Source organism: Panicum hallii, chromosome 4 (assembly GCF_002211085.1).
Source record: "Panicum hallii strain FIL2 chromosome 4, PHallii_v3.1, whole genome shotgun sequence".
NCBI classification, from domain to species: Eukaryota; Viridiplantae; Streptophyta; class Magnoliopsida; order Poales; family Poaceae; genus Panicum; species Panicum hallii.
In genome coordinates, this window is record NC_038045.1 from 40,549,401 (window position 1) to 40,564,690 (window position 15,290).

Sequence of the window (15,290 nt, forward strand, 5' to 3'; positions counted from 1 at the left end):
TGTATGAACTACGTTATGTACACAGTCCTGTAGTCCCAGATCTGACACTACTGATTTGGAGTTCAAAGATGCTTTTAAAAATTGTAGAGAGGGAAGAACGTGGAAAAAATTTCTACTGCGTGAAGGCCTTCTCTACATTGCTAACAAGCTGTGTGTTCCAGCTAGCTCCGTTCGTCTTTTGCTGTTGCAGGAAGCGCATGGCGGTGGTTTGATGGGACATTTTGGTGTTAAAAAGACGGAGGACGTGCTGGCCGCTCACTTCTTTTGGCCACAGATGCGGCATGATGTGGAGCTCTACGTCTCGCGTTGCACCACATGCAACAAAGCTAAATCTCGACTTAATCCACATGGTCTTTATATGCCTCTTCCTGTTCCTCATGCACCACCTTGGGAGGATATTTCTATAGACTTTATTTTAGGATTTCCTAGAACAAAAAGGGGGAGGGATAATATCTTTGTGGTTGTTGATCGTTTCTCTAAAATGGCATATTTTATACCTTGTCACAAGACCGACAATGCTTCACATGTTGCTGATTTGTTCTTTAACGAGGTTGTGCGTTTGCATGGTGTACCAAATACTATTGTTTCTGATAGGGATGCTAAGTTTTTGAGCCATTTTTGGAGAATTTTATGGTATAAATTGGGAACAAAGTTGTTGTTTTCTACTACTTGTCATCCACAAACTGATGGGCAAATGGAGGTAGTTAATTGTACCTTGTCTACTATGTTGCGGGCTGTTTTGAAAGATAATTTGAGGTTGTGAGAGGAGTGTTTGCCACATATTGAGTTTGCTTATAACAGATCTGTTCACTCCACAACTAAATTAAGTCCGTTTATGGTAGTATATGGTTTCAATTCTCGTGCTTCAATTGATTAGCTACCTTTGCCATCTTCTGAAATTGTGAACTTAGATCTTACACAACGTTCTGAATTTATTCTTAAGTTGCATGAAACTACTAAGTTGCAAATTGAAAAAATGAATGAAAGGTATCGAATTGCTGCTAGTAAAGGTAGGAAGGAGGTAAAATTGGAACCCGGTGATTTGGTGTGGGTTCATTTGAGAAAAGATAGATTTCCGGATTTGAGAAAGTTTAAGCTTGGACCTTTTAAAGTTCTTGAGAAGATGAATGACAATGTATATAAACTTGAGTTGCCTCCCGAGTTTGGGGTTAGTCCCACATTTAACATTTCAAATTTGAAGTTATACTTGGGTGAGGAAGATGAGCTTGAGTCGAGAACGACTCCAATTCAAGAGGGGGAGGATGATGAGGACATCTCTCCTTTGCATACAATGCAAGGACCGATCACTAGAGCACGTGCGTGACAGTTGGATCTCCAAGTACGTTCTAACCTTGTCAATTATTTTTCAGAACTTACGCTTGGTTCCATGCATGTTTTATTGATTAGGAATAATGGAGAGAACCAGCAAGGACTTGGAGAAGGCCAAGGAGTCAAGAAGGAGGAGCTAGGACGTCCACACCAAGGATGAGTCTAAGTCCAACTCGACTTCGACTCCACCTCGGATTTCAGAACCTGACTTCACCAAAATTGACATCCTGGCCACATACGGAGTCGGATTTGGATGTTCTATATATATGGTTGGAACCAGAATTTCATAGAGCTTCCAATGGCACCAGTTTCACCTCAAAATTCCTTCTGAGTCGATGGGAATCGTCGAAACAAGTGGGCATCCAGAATCTATCAGGTTGCTGTGTCACCGTCTGTTGGGCCTTTAGGCTGTGTACCGTGTTGAAACCCATTAGGGTTGTGTCCAAGGGACTTGCACGCCCCTAACTCCTTTTTATTCAGTAGCCGTCGCCATATTAGGGTTTGGATTTTGCTTAGATTCAATCTGTCATCGAACAGTGTCGCCGTTCATCGGTTTGTGAGACTCCATCTTGTAACCAAGTTTGTTTGATTGCATCTCCTGTTCTTACTTGTGTTCTTGATTGCGCTTGTAGGGATAAGCCTTTGTGGCGAGATCATCCGTGTGACACGGGTGATAACCAATGGAACAGTGGTGTAGTGATTGCGAGGTTCTGTTCGTTCGGAGTCTTGGTTCATCAACATCGAGTTCTCCACCAATCAAGTTTACCCTACCTCTCGAAAGATCGGGACTCATCCTTCTATTACCCAGCAAATACTCCAATATCTATCTTACTTTTTTTTTTCCTATGTGGAGTTTAGTTGCCAAAGAGCCAAAATTCCACGAGTCATGTGAGTGTGTAAATGTAACGACTAAAAAATAAACCATGTGAGGTTGGAAGAAAATTCTTTCAAACTACATATGTGACTAGATGCGGACCTAGGTTGTGCTGGTTAGGGCTAGGTTACCACTTAAATTTGGAAAATAGTGGTGTTTTGCCTTTTCCCACCATATGTGCTCCTGCTTAAACATTTTAAAAACCTCTCCTGAACAGCAAATACATGCCAGTTTCTTTTCACTCTTGACATATATGTTTGGGGTACCACCTATCAAATTTTATTTTAGGTCCGCAGTGAAAGTAGGTTATGCACACTTGAATTTCCATACGGTGTCAGAGACCAATTCATTACAGTGTAAAATATTGTTATCGAAATCATGGATTGTTATTGGTCCACCTATATAATGAAAAGTGTAAATTCGTATTGTGAGATGTGATTTCTTTACAAGAGAACATAATTGTCATCCAATTTAACGGCCACTATTTAGCTTTTACAAAATAGTATGTGTTCTTTGAAGAGGTTGAAATGATGCAGGATGCGGCATGCAACACTACCTAATCAATCTATTGAGAACTAATAGAAGTTCAAAATAGGTAAGAAGGGAAATTGGAGATAAATACCATTATTTACCCACACTTTTAAACCGTATATCATTAGTGTACTCGCTTCTGCCTTTTTTTAGTGGATGTGGCTGCAACTGCATCTGCATCGTAGCTAATCGGCTATAGGTCCAAGCACACGTGAATTCTCGTTCCCATCTAAGCCTGACTGCAGGTTCTATTGTCTCATCCAAGCCTGACTACAGGTTCTATTGTCTGGCTTCGACTATCTGTGTTTTTGCTACAGCTGGGTGGCTGGTATAGCTGCAATACAGCCGCAACCATCTCTACCGAACAAGATAGGAATGCAAAAGTTTGCCGGACGAGACGAGTTCTCATGTATTTGGTTCCGAGATCAAGTGGGTTGGGTTAGATCCATCTCTATTTTCTGGATTAGGTCCAACCCATTTCGTGTTTGGTTGTGGAGGTTGAGTGATGTGAGATGGAGCCCACTATCATTCTTGGGTCCCACCTATCAGCCTCTGAATATTTATTTTTTCTCCTTATATTATATTCTTCCTCCTCCCTCCGGCCCGCTTTGCGCCGGCTACGCTGTCACCGCCGGACCGCCCTGCCTACACGCCCACGCTCGCCAACTGACGGAGGAGACGACGGGCGGACTGGAACGAAGTGGGTTCGTTTGGTCCGCTCGATTTCGAGGGACCAAACCAACCCACAGATCGCATCTGAAGGGTATATTCTTCTTTGGGATGAATCCAATCTAGATGACCTTCAAACCACCCATTCGATCCCGTTGGACCCGTCAACCAAACACATACTAAGAGTTCTTAAGTTTTCATAGGTGTTATATGAGATGATGCGTAATTGCCATCTCCTTCAACCTTTTATATTTTTTGGACCTATGGCTCTTATCCACTGAAAATATACCAATTTATCTCTTTCTTACTACTAAAACGTGCCATAAATTTGGATGAGAACGCAAAAGTTTGCCGGACGATTCAACGTTCCTCCAACTTTCCTTTTGCAAATAAATAAATAAAAATAAATTAATACCTTCGTGCTTTGCAAAAACGGCTGCAATCTGCTCCCAGGATCCTCATCAATTGAGGTCCTGTTTAGTTTCCAGGCCGTAAACGCAAAAAAGCCGTAAACACAAAATTTTTGAAAGAATCTTACTAATTTGAAGTACTAAATGAAGTCTATTTACAAAACTTTTTGCATGGATAGGCTGTAAATCGCGAGACGAATCTAATAAACCTACTTAATCCATATTTTGCAACAGTGATGCTACAGTAACCATCCGCTAATTATTGCTTAATCATGGATTAATTAGCATCATTAGATTCGTCTCGCGATTTACAACCCATCTGTGTAAAAAGTTTTATAAATAGATTTCATTTAGTACTTCAAATTGGCAAGATTCTTTTACAAAAAGTTTTTCTGCGTTTACACCCAACCAACTAAACAGGCCCTGAAACCACAAAAGTACGGGAGTTAAATTGCAAAATCACACTCTCCTCGTCTTCCTCCTCTCCCCCTCTGGCACACTTCTCTTCCGGTGCTCCTCCGCCATTTCCCTTCATCCCCACCGCAGATCCACACCACCACCCCTCACCGCCTCAGATGGCTTCTCCGTCGGGGAATCCTAACCCCGCTCCCAGCGCCCCCTTCGAGCTCAGCAAGCTCTTCCGGCCGCCGGCAAACCCTAACCACCCCACCACCGCCCCGACCCCCACCGGCGTCTTCCCGGGCTCGCCTGTCCCCGCTACCGGGCCATCGCCCACAGGGCCCTACTACCACCCGCCGGCCACCCCGCCCTTCCACCGTGGCAGTTACCTCCACTATCCCAACGACCCCCACAGCTTCCACCACCCCGCCGCGGCCGCCTTCGCCAACGCTAACTCCACCGCAAACCCTATCCCGAACCCAGGCCCGGGCCCGAACCCGGGGGCGCGGCTCATGCAGCTTCTCGGTAACACCGCGCCCACCCACCTGGAGTCGGCGTCGTCCATGCCGCCCTCGTCAGAGTTCTCCGCGGTCCCTGCGGGGGCGCTCCCGGCATCGTCGTCCGCGCCACCGGCGAGGATGCCCAGCAGCAAGATGCCGCGCGGGAGGCTGCTGGGTCTCGGGGACCGAGCAGTGCACGACGTGGACTCGCGGCTGCCAGGGGAGGCAGAGCCGCCACAGCTGGAGGTGACGCCCATAACCAAGTACACCTCGGACCCCGGGCTGGTCCTCGGCAGGCAGATCGCCGTGAACAGGACGTACATCGTGTATGGGCTTAAGCTAGGCAACATCCGTGTGCTCAACATTAACACCGCGCTCCGCTCCCTCCTTCGGGGGCACACACAGGTATCATTGAATGTTTGAGGGTGTGACTGCTGTAGTTGTGCTGTACTGCCTCCTGAGTAGCATCGGTAGTAATTTAGTTTATGGTGCATGCATGAACCAGTGTTGATACTTGATAGTGGCTCTGAAGTGAACTATCGCTTTTGTCTTAGCGCATGGCCATCTCAGGCATTGTGCAGTAAATGCACAATGTGTTTGGTATAATCGCCTTTGTGCTGTCTTATTCCATGCTGTGAAATTAGGTTTTGACTATGTTGAAATATGTGTTATAAATTAATTGCTATGGCTGCTAGCATGCTGCATGTGCATGTAGCAGAAATCAAATAGCTACTTATTTTATGGTCCTTGAAACTAGCTTTCCTTTTTCATTTATGCCAGTCAAGTGCACAGTAACTGACAATTTAGCTATTGTAAATATTTTTAATTTTTAAGGTAGTATTTATTCGGTAATTTGGCGCTTCCCTATTCCTTGTGATATTTTTTATCAGCATGAAGTAGCTTTTCTTATTTGTGTTTTGCATGGTCTTATTTGTGTTTGGCGCAGAGGGTGACGGACATGGCCTTTTTTGCAGAAGATGTCCATCGTCTAGCAAGGTACTTTGTACTCATGTATATGACGTTTCAGACTTGTTTTTCTTCTTCGTGTAGTGCATTAGGACACATGTATCTGTTTTCTTCTCCTTGCCTTTGTGGAGCGGACAACTGGGTGGGTCTAACTCTTGTCTCCAGTCATTGGTGCAATATAAACTGACTCTTTTCGCTACTCCAAAACTATCCATAATATTTAAGATTGCCACTGTATAAAACCTTTTCTCTGTCTCATAAACTTACCAGCTTATTTTGTTCTTCTGTAGTGCAAGTGTAGATGGGCGGGTATACGTTTGGAAGATTGATGAGGGACCTGATGAGGAAAATAAATCTCAAATCTCAGGAAAGATTGAAATCGCCATCCAGATTATAGGAGACGCTGAAACCTATCATCCGAGAATATGTTGGCACTCTCATAAGCAAGTAAATCCTCATCTACATGACCTCTACCACCTTAAATGTCATGATTCTATCCCTGCAAACTGATCCATGTAGTTTCTATATTTTAGGAGATTCTGTATGTTGGAATTGGAAATTTCATCCTAAGAATAGACATAACAAAAGTGGGAAGAGGAAGAGACTTCAATACGGAAGAGCCTTTAAGATGCCCACTTGACAAGCTCATTGATGGTGTGAGCGTAGTTGGTAAACATGGTGGAGACATTACTGATATCTCCATATCTCAATGGATGACTACACGTCTGGCTTCAGCATCAAAAGATGGCACGGTTTGTACTCTTTACAGGATATCCTCTTTTTGGTTAGGAAAACTATGTCATGATATACTAGAGCACAATATTTGAAGCTTCCTGGAAAACTACACATCTAAAACTTTCTTCATGAACTTCTGTTTCTTTGTGCACATTTGTGTTCAAATTTATCTTGATTTCTTGCTAAGAGCGCCAAGAACATTCTGGAATGCAAAATGCTATTGCTTATGCCAGCTGTTACTCAATAGTTGATATTCTCCTTGCTTTCTAGTTCCAGTGCAAATTAGCATGCAACCAACAGACAGAATGGATGCTATGATTGTTGAACTTAATTTCATCAATCATATCGTTAATGCTGCTGCACTTGGACAAAATCTGCTGTTCTGTTAAGAGAATCGTTATTCCTTCTCTGCTCGATGGGGCATACATTACCGCTTATTAGTTTTGGTACCATATTAGATGTACAGAACATGATTCAGTATTGTTGAATGCAGTTTGTAATGTTTTCCATTTGTTTGTGACAGGTAAAGGTCTGGGATGATCGAAGGGTAGCCCCTCTGTCTGTGCTGAAACCACATGATGGTCAAGCTGTTTACTCGGTTTCTTTCCTTACAGCACCTGAACGACCAAATCATATAAATCTTGTTACAGCAGTATGTGTTCTTGTGTCCTTCCACTTTGTTGTTTTGTTATTTTAGCCTAATTCTTGATTTGATATATTCTTATTGGAGCCTGGTATTCTTATTATCGTTTTTAGAGGAAGATCTTCAGTAATTTACAAGTTTTACTTGCTCACCAACCAATGAAAAGCTTATTTTGTCCTGCATATTAGACAGCTATTATCTCAATGGTTATTCAATGCATGCATGCAAGCAGTATGAGGTAGAAACTGGATATCAATTAGGGATATGTGGGGATCAACACATTGCATTGGTATATGAAGTCAGATACGGTTTACATTTATGGACAATTCTATTCTAGAGATACATGTTGCGCCATTCTAAAAAGCATTTTTATGCTGGAATGAATAGCCACAGCATTGAAATAATTATAATTCTGAATTTCTTTTTGATGACCACATATGTACTTCATAACGCAGCAGCCATGTTCCCGGAACAATGGGATCGGGAATGTGGAACGAGGAATGTGGTACGGCACTTATACACTACGGGAACGTAATTGTTCCGGAACGAGGAATGTAATCCCAGAACGACGTTCCCGAGATGAGGAACTTGGCCACGTTCAGAGTTGAATAATCTGAAAAGAATCATTGTTTCATAATCATAAGTTGGTTATTTCACTGTAAATCTTTGGAATGATGTCATGCCTCTTGTGTTAGTATTTGCTTTTTGCTCCTTGGGAGGGGGTATATATTTCTGAGGATAATATTCCCCACTATTCACCCTTGTTTAGCACGGAAGCTTAACAAAGAAAGTTCATATGGTACTTCTTGTTTAGCATCATTCTTGAATAGGGTTAGTAAATATTAGCCTTTTTATGTTGCAGGGCCCGCTCAACCGAGAAGTAAAAATTTGGGCCTCCACTAATGAAGAAGGCTGGTTGTTGCCAAGTGACTTGGAGACATGGAAATGCACTCAAACGTTGGAACTTGTTAGTTCTCTGGAACATAGGTCTGAGGAGGCATTTTTCAACCAAGTTGCAGTGTTGCCACAGGCTAGCCTTATATTGCTTGCAAATGCCAAAAAGAATGCTATTTATGCTGTGCATGTTGAGTATGGTCAAGATCCTGCCTCAACTCGGTTGGACTACATAGCAGATTTTACTGTTACAATGCCCATTTTGAGTCTCACGGGAACACATGAAACCCATCCTGATGGTGAACAAATTGTTCAAGTTTATTGTGTCCAGACAATGGCTATCCAGCAGTATGGGTTGGAGTTATCACTCTGTCTTCCTCCTACAGCTGATAACACTGGATCTGGAAGAGACCCTGCTCTTCCTCATTTAAACGAGAGGCTTCCAGAAATGGCAGCACTGGAGCCTTCCACAGGAACTACTCCCGTTGAATCTTCTATTGCTGTTTCAACTAAGCCATCAAATGACAGTCAGGGCACAGGTAATGTATAGTAGCTTCATTTATATAAGTATAAACTTCACCTTTTCGTTATGCAGAAGCTGATTCTTCTCCTCATGTTCCATCTGTAGCTTTTACATCAAAGATGAATCAGGCTGGATCTCCAGTTGTCTTAAGTAGACATCCTTCAGTGGGTGATCGTGATGCGGACCAATCATCTTTTGGTAGAAAGGATAGCTTCGGAAAGGAAGAGCCAAGAGGCGTCCAGAGTGATGGTATAACAATTTCTGATCCTCGTCCTGTGTTTCAGGGGGGAGGCCATGCTACGCACTTGATAACTCCATCTGAAATTATTTCAGGTGTGGTCACTTCTGCAGAAACGGTTGCAAGTGGCACCTCGCAGAATGTGGAAGCAGAGGCAAAACATGTAGATGTGAGAAAATCAAATCAAACTGTTGAACTTGAGGCTGGTAAGGAGACCCAAATTCTTCCTGAAAAAAAAGAGAGATCTGTCATGCCTTCAGAGCAAACTGTAGATGCGGTCAGTGAACGCACAATAACTGACAAGTACAGTGTAGATGATTCACAGTCTCTGCCTGATAGATCAGTACCGACTCTTTTGAAACAGTCTTCTGGGGCTGGAGATGAAAGTGTTGTGAAGAGAGCAACTGAAGCTTCTGAGGAAACTGAACACCCTTGCGCCTCAAGGGATTTACCATTACCCTCAGCTATCAAAGAGGGGAAAATCATACATCCTCAAGTGTCTGGGCAGTTATCTCCTTCTACAAGCACATTCAACTCTGCTGATTCCTCGCAAGAACCTCGAATCAATGAGAACCCTCCTATTGATCCCTCCCTGCAAGCTGCAGCTATTCAAGGATCGCTGCAACAGGTGATTGTGCATTAAATATTTTTGCCCTTCTGTGCCAACCTTGTGTGATGTAATAGATGCTCTCAGTGACTTTAAAAATATGCCAGGGAATGTGAATTGAGCTCTGCTACGTCTCTTTTTGACCTGCAATGACTGCGCCTCCATATTTTTTATGGCAAAAATCATCTTTAGATAATTGAGTCATGGTTCAACACTTCATAGTTTATACAGGATAGTGTGCATTAGTGTTCTTATGCAGTATTGCATAGATGCATGAAAGTAATCAGTTAGTATGTTCAAACTAACTGCTTTAATTTTTTGAAGCACCACGATATTTTCTGATTCAGAAGACATCAGTGTCTTTGTCAGATAAGTTTCATGTTCCTGTTCCAAAATAAGAAATGGCAGATTATTTATATATGTGTATATGGTTCATAATTTTCATAATGTTGAAGTTGAAAGGTTAGTTTGTGTATTCATTGCATAATTTTCGCAAGCTGCATCATAAGCATTATCTGATCTAGTTTCAAGGAATGAACCTCTTTAATTGCTCCCAGAAATCAGACAGTTTTGACATGGACATCATGCTCACACCTATTCAGTTAATTGTGTAGTAAAAATCCTAGTCCATCTACTCTTTTAACATCATGAGTCTGGTATTACTTTGACCAGGATTTTTTTAACTATTTTCATTATGTCAAAATAGGAATATATCCTTTTTCAGGATACTAGTCACTGCACCATCTCAAGTTCTAGCCTGTAATTGTATGTTTTATAGTTTGTGATATTTTCTTTCCAAAAAAAAAAGGTCAAAGGCCTGTATTGACAATTGTGAGCTCGAACATGGCAGTTAACTGTCAGGTGTCACCAACATTCAGCTTTCCTGTCAAGTTACCGTATTTGTCTGTTGTTTTTTGTTGATGCTGTGTAAAGAAAACATATTGAATTGATTATCCTCATATGAAGATGATGACCTTCAGCTTGTATGCTGGGCATTACGATTTTCATTCACATACTACGCATGTCATTTTGCAGCTTATGGCCACATATAGTAACCTGCAAAAACAGTTGAGTATGCTTGTGTCTGCTCCAATTGCAAAGGAAGGCAAAAGAATTGAGGCATCACTTGGTCGAAACATGGAAAAGTCCATCAAGGCTAACATTGATGCCATGTGGGCCCGTTTCCAGGAGGAAAATGCAAGGCATGAAAAATCTGAAAGAGAGCGAATGCAGCAGATGGCTACTCTAATCGCGAGTTCTGTAAACAAGGATATTCCTGTTATGCTGGAGAAGTCATTAAAGAAAGAAATATCTTCACTGGGGCCTGCTGTTGCTCGAACAACCGCACCTATCATTGAGAAGCTCTTGTCTTCTGCTGTGTCTGATTCACTTCAGGTTGTGGCTATTTTTTCGCTTGAAATTCTTTTTTTTTTCTAGTCATCTCTCTCATTCAACATTTCAACTCCCTCTTCAGAAAGTGCTGGGTGACAAGGTTGTTAATCAGCTAGATAAGTCTATAAGCACAAAACTTGAAGCTAGTGTTGCTAGGCAGATCCAAACACAGTTCCAGACATCCGCCAAGCAGACACTTCAGGTAATACCTTTGGTACTTGTGTTCCTTCCAGATGATCATTGTTAGTGGAACCATGTCCTGAGTATCATTTTCTGCCTGATCTAACACATCAGCGCACAGGACGGAGTTGATTTCAGGAATTTGATTGAGAACATATGGATGGATCCTTTTATAAGAATACATTAATTTTGTGTAAACATATTATGCTGCATCATCTTGTGTAGCAATATTGGTCATTAATTGATGAAGCATGGTTCTCTTATGGACATACATCTATCACTCCAAATACTATGCTTTTGAATTTAGTCACCTAAAAAACTGCTTGCTGGTATACTAATCCAAAGTTTGAAACACCACATCCGTTACTAGTTTTGTCAAGTCAAGTAAATAGTATTAACATCTTCTCGCAAATACCAAAACCTATACACCATAAAGAATGCCAGATTATAGCACCAAGCACCTTCCATTTACATATCCGGGATCTGTCTATATCATGTTAAACTGAACAACCATGATGTCTTGTGTCTTTTAGTATGTATTGTACTAAGCAGCTGAATCCTTTTGATTTTATCCCTGCAGGATGCGTTCCGCTCTAGCTTTGAGTCGTCAGTTATTCCAGCGTTTGAACAATCATGCAAGAAAATATTTGAGCAAGTAGATGGTTCATTTCAGAAAGGCATGTCTGAGCACAGTGCTGCTATCCAGCAGCAGGTCCTGACAGCACATACTCCATTAGCACAAACTCTAAGGGTAAGTTTGCAAGATCTTTTGTTATAAACAATACATAGGCAACAGAAAGATGAAACACTAAAACAAATATGTTCTTTTTTATCTATGTACATTTTCTGTTTTCACCCCTTACGATTAGTGACATGTCTTCTGTCTCATTTTGATTCTATCAGGAAGCAATCAATTCAGCGTCATCCATGAACCAGGGTGCTACATCAGAGTTACTTGATGGCCAGCGCAAGCTTTTGTCACTATTTGCATCAGCAAGCCCAACATCACAGAGCACAGGTGCTTTGCAGCCCAGTAACGGACCTGTGATGAATCTCCCTGAGGTGGGATATACTTTGAATTTTCCGCCTTCTGTTGTTTGATATGATGATGATGAGACAACGTCATCTTTGATTATCTGCATAAATGAATATAGTGTTCCCCAGAACATACTGAATGGTTTATTCGGTGTATTTGCGCTTTCAGGTTGATGCTCCATTGGATCCTATGAAAGAACTAGGCCGACTGATTGCTGAGCGGAAATTCGATGAGGCATTTACAATGGCTCTTCAAAGAAGCGATGTCTCTATAGTTTCTTGGTTGTGTTCTCAGGTAAACCTAATGCCAAATTTGCCATTTTAAAATCATTTTTACGAACATATGACTTACCACACATGCATGGCCCTGGATCTTTTGCTAAATGAATAAAAAAGATGTGTATCATCATGCAAACCTCCAATAATGGTTAATGGAACATGCTTCGCACATTACATAAAGCAGTCATTTTTTCAGGTTGTTTATGCATTTTATTGTTCTATAAATACTACCGTGTGTATATTTTGTCTTAAACATTTATTTCAGGTTGATTTGCAAGCATTGTGTGGGACAGTTCCCATCCCTCTGAACCAAGGGGTTCTCCTAGCCCTTTTCCAGCAGCTAGCGTGTGACATTGCCAACGACACGTCCCGGAAGCTTCAATGGATGACAAATGTTGCTGTGGCAATACAACCAACAGATCCGATAATCGCAATGCATGTAAGGCCAATATTCGAACAAGTCTATGGTGTCCTGGCACACCAGCGGTCGCTGCCAACAACCAATGCATCAGATGCAACAAAAATCAGCTTAATCATGCATGTGATCACCTCAGTGCTGATGAGCCACAAGTGATGATGTAAGGCGCATTCTGACACTGCATCTTTGTACATAGAAAATTTTGCATAGCAAATGAAACTGAAAGAAAGGGTGTGACACATTGTGCCCGACAAGACTAAGGCTAGTTAGTAGTGTGGAAGGTATCTTCCGGTGTAAATTGGTCATGTGTGACATGGTACTGAGTTGCATTTCGATGTCGGGTTCATTACCTTGGGTGTTGGGTTACATGGATCTGTTCTGTCCAGCTCAAATGCTATATTTCCTGTACCTTCATAACTACGTTCCGAGTTCTGGGTTTGTGGATAGAGACCCGTGTGGGCTCGTCATTATCTGCGGCGCTTGGTCGTGTGTGTGTGCAGCACACACTCGGAGATGCTTAATATGTTTGCTGTCCAGGCTCTGAAACCTGGAGCCCTGGATCATGAGAAAGCGTGGTGCATCCTTCCGTGCGGCTGTGCGGGTGCGAGCTTTCTGTGCTCTGTTTATCTGCCTGCCGGGCTCTCCTCTCGAATGGGATTACCCAATGCCTCTCTGAATACCTGGAACTTGTCGCTTTCGATGCTAAAGTGTTTCAGCGCACTGTATTAAACTTTGAGCACCATTTCTATGATGTTTTCATTCATCGATCGATGTGGAAATATGGAACCGCAGTCTACGCGCATGAAAGCGGATGAGCGATAGCTTTAGCCGTGTTCGTTTCCTACCTTTAAACTTTAAACTTTCCCGTTACATCGAACGAGAATTTTACTATTTAGAAGTATTAAATAAAATCTGTTTATAAAACTTTTTGCACAGATGGGTGCTAATTTGCGAGACAAATTTAATGAGTCTAATTAATCCATAATTTGCCACAGTAATGCTACAGTAATCATCCGCTAATCATGGACTAATATACCTTATTAGATTCGTCTCGTGAATTAGCCCTGAGGTTCTACAATTAGTTTTATAATTAGACTTTATTTAATACTTCTAAATAACAAGATTCTTTTTGATATGACACGTCTAAACTTTACATATCAACACCCTTGGCCTGGTATTACTGTATTGCCGTATATTTACAAAAGCTGTGTCGCCAACAGGTGGGCCCGGCTGATGAGCTACTGACAACTGGACCCTGCACTCTCCCCCTGCAGAGCGCCAGCCGAGAGGCTCCGAGGGTTGAGGCCATGTGCATCCCTAATGGGAACTGGCGACATGCCATGGCACGGTTGCTACCAGCACTGGTCCGTCTCCCACCGCCGCACCCGCACGCCGCCGACGCCCTGGCCCGGCCGGTGGTGGGACGGCCCGAGCGAGCGGTCGTAGCGCGCCCGGGCGTCCGGGTCCGACAGCGTCTCGTAGGCGCGGCGGATCTCCAGGAACGCCGCCGCCGCCCCGGACGCGCGGGAGGCGTCCGGGTGGAGGCGCTTGGCCATGGTGCGGTACGCGGCCTTGATCTCCACCTGCGTGGCGGCGCGCCCCACCCGCAGCGCCTCGTACGGGCTCCCCGGCGCCGCGAACGCCGGCGGCGCGGCCAGGGGCACGGCTGCCGCCATGGGTTGAGGCCTCTGATCTCCCGGCCCGCCGCTGCTATGCTCTGCTTCCCTCCTGCCGCCGCTTTCTTCCTCCTGCGGATGCCTGATGGTGTGGTGCTGGTGACTCTCGGGAAGATGGGAGGGAGCTCTGCCTCGCCGCCCGAGCTGGTGAATAGCGGGGAGTGTGAGCGATGGTGTTTGGTCGAGGCGGATTGGGTTTATATGCGTGGAGGCCTGGGCCCCACCTGCAGCCTCTCCACTCCCCGGTGGGGTGGGACGTTGCTGGAGGAGACGAGACGAGGAGTGCGCGCCGCACTAGCAAAGGCGCTGCCGGCTTTGCCGGGATGCTGCGTCGCTTTCTTCTAGAAGGATTGATGGGCTCAGTGACTGCCTGATTGGTGAGATCCTGTGTTGCCGGGCCCCGCATCGGAGGAGGCGCAGTTCGGGCGGGTCCGCACCGCACGGATGTTCAGCTGGTTTCGGTTCAGGTGGCCCCCACACCAGGGATTCTAGAAGATGATGATGTCCTTGCGCACCTGACTTAGCTGACTACCTGACCTGGTAGCCTTATCCGCTTTGCTCAAGGCTTCATTTGTCATTTCGAAAGATTTCTGGTAGTTGCCAGTGATTTCTGCAACAGACGTCAAGGAGCATAATAACCGCCACCGCAAACGTTTCCTGACAAAGATTTGGCGAGAACTGTGTCAAAAGATTTGATAGAAGTATATATTTCCACGTTGATTATAGTGTATGTTTTCCATGTACACGGGTAAAAACCCAATTCCACGTCTTCCTGCCATGGTCCCCTGTGCAGATCAGGCAAAGACAGCGGGTGGCCGAATGGAATGCGCTGTAATAAACTGTCACGATCACGAGGTTTGCTTGGTTACCTCACCTACCGTACGATGTTGGGGGGGCCATGAAGTGGGGCCGAGCAGCTGCTTTTGCTTGGTTTGGGGGCGATCTGGACTGGATGTGGGTGGGGAGACCGGCTTCTAGAAGGTAGGCTGGGC

At 43.8% G+C, this 15,290-nt stretch overlaps 2 protein-coding genes across 3 annotated transcripts; one reads left to right on the forward strand and one right to left on the reverse strand.

Annotated features, from left to right (window-relative positions):
* Window positions 1-4,265: 4,265 nt before the first annotated feature.
* Window positions 4,266-13,042, forward strand: LOC112888833 (enhancer of mRNA-decapping protein 4-like). 2 transcript variants are annotated; one of them, XM_025955176.1, is made up of 14 exons: window positions 4,267-5,117; window positions 5,659-5,708; window positions 5,969-6,125; window positions 6,212-6,430; window positions 6,937-7,065; window positions 7,919-8,489; window positions 8,579-8,722; window positions 8,807-9,339; window positions 10,354-10,713; window positions 10,793-10,912; window positions 11,471-11,641; window positions 11,794-11,952; window positions 12,095-12,220; window positions 12,470-13,042. In XM_025955176.1, the coding sequence occupies exons 1-14, from the start codon at window positions 4,389-4,391 to the stop codon at window positions 12,776-12,778; spliced, it is 3,777 nt and encodes a 1,258-aa protein (XP_025810961.1). In that variant the 5' UTR covers window positions 4,267-4,388; the 3' UTR covers window positions 12,779-13,042. The 2 variants fall into 2 exon arrangements, with proteins under 2 accessions (XP_025810960.1, XP_025810961.1); XM_025955175.1 differs by having other exon boundaries at window positions 4,266-5,117; window positions 8,579-9,339.
* Window positions 13,043-13,974: 932 nt separating this feature from the next.
* LOC112890481 (chaperone protein dnaJ 11, chloroplastic) lies at window positions 13,975-14,298 on the reverse strand. Its single transcript, XM_025957364.1, has one exon. It carries the CDS (start codon window positions 14,296-14,298, stop codon window positions 13,975-13,977), a length of 324 nt encoding a protein of 107 aa, XP_025813149.1.
* Between the last annotated feature and the right edge of the window lie 992 nt (window positions 14,299-15,290).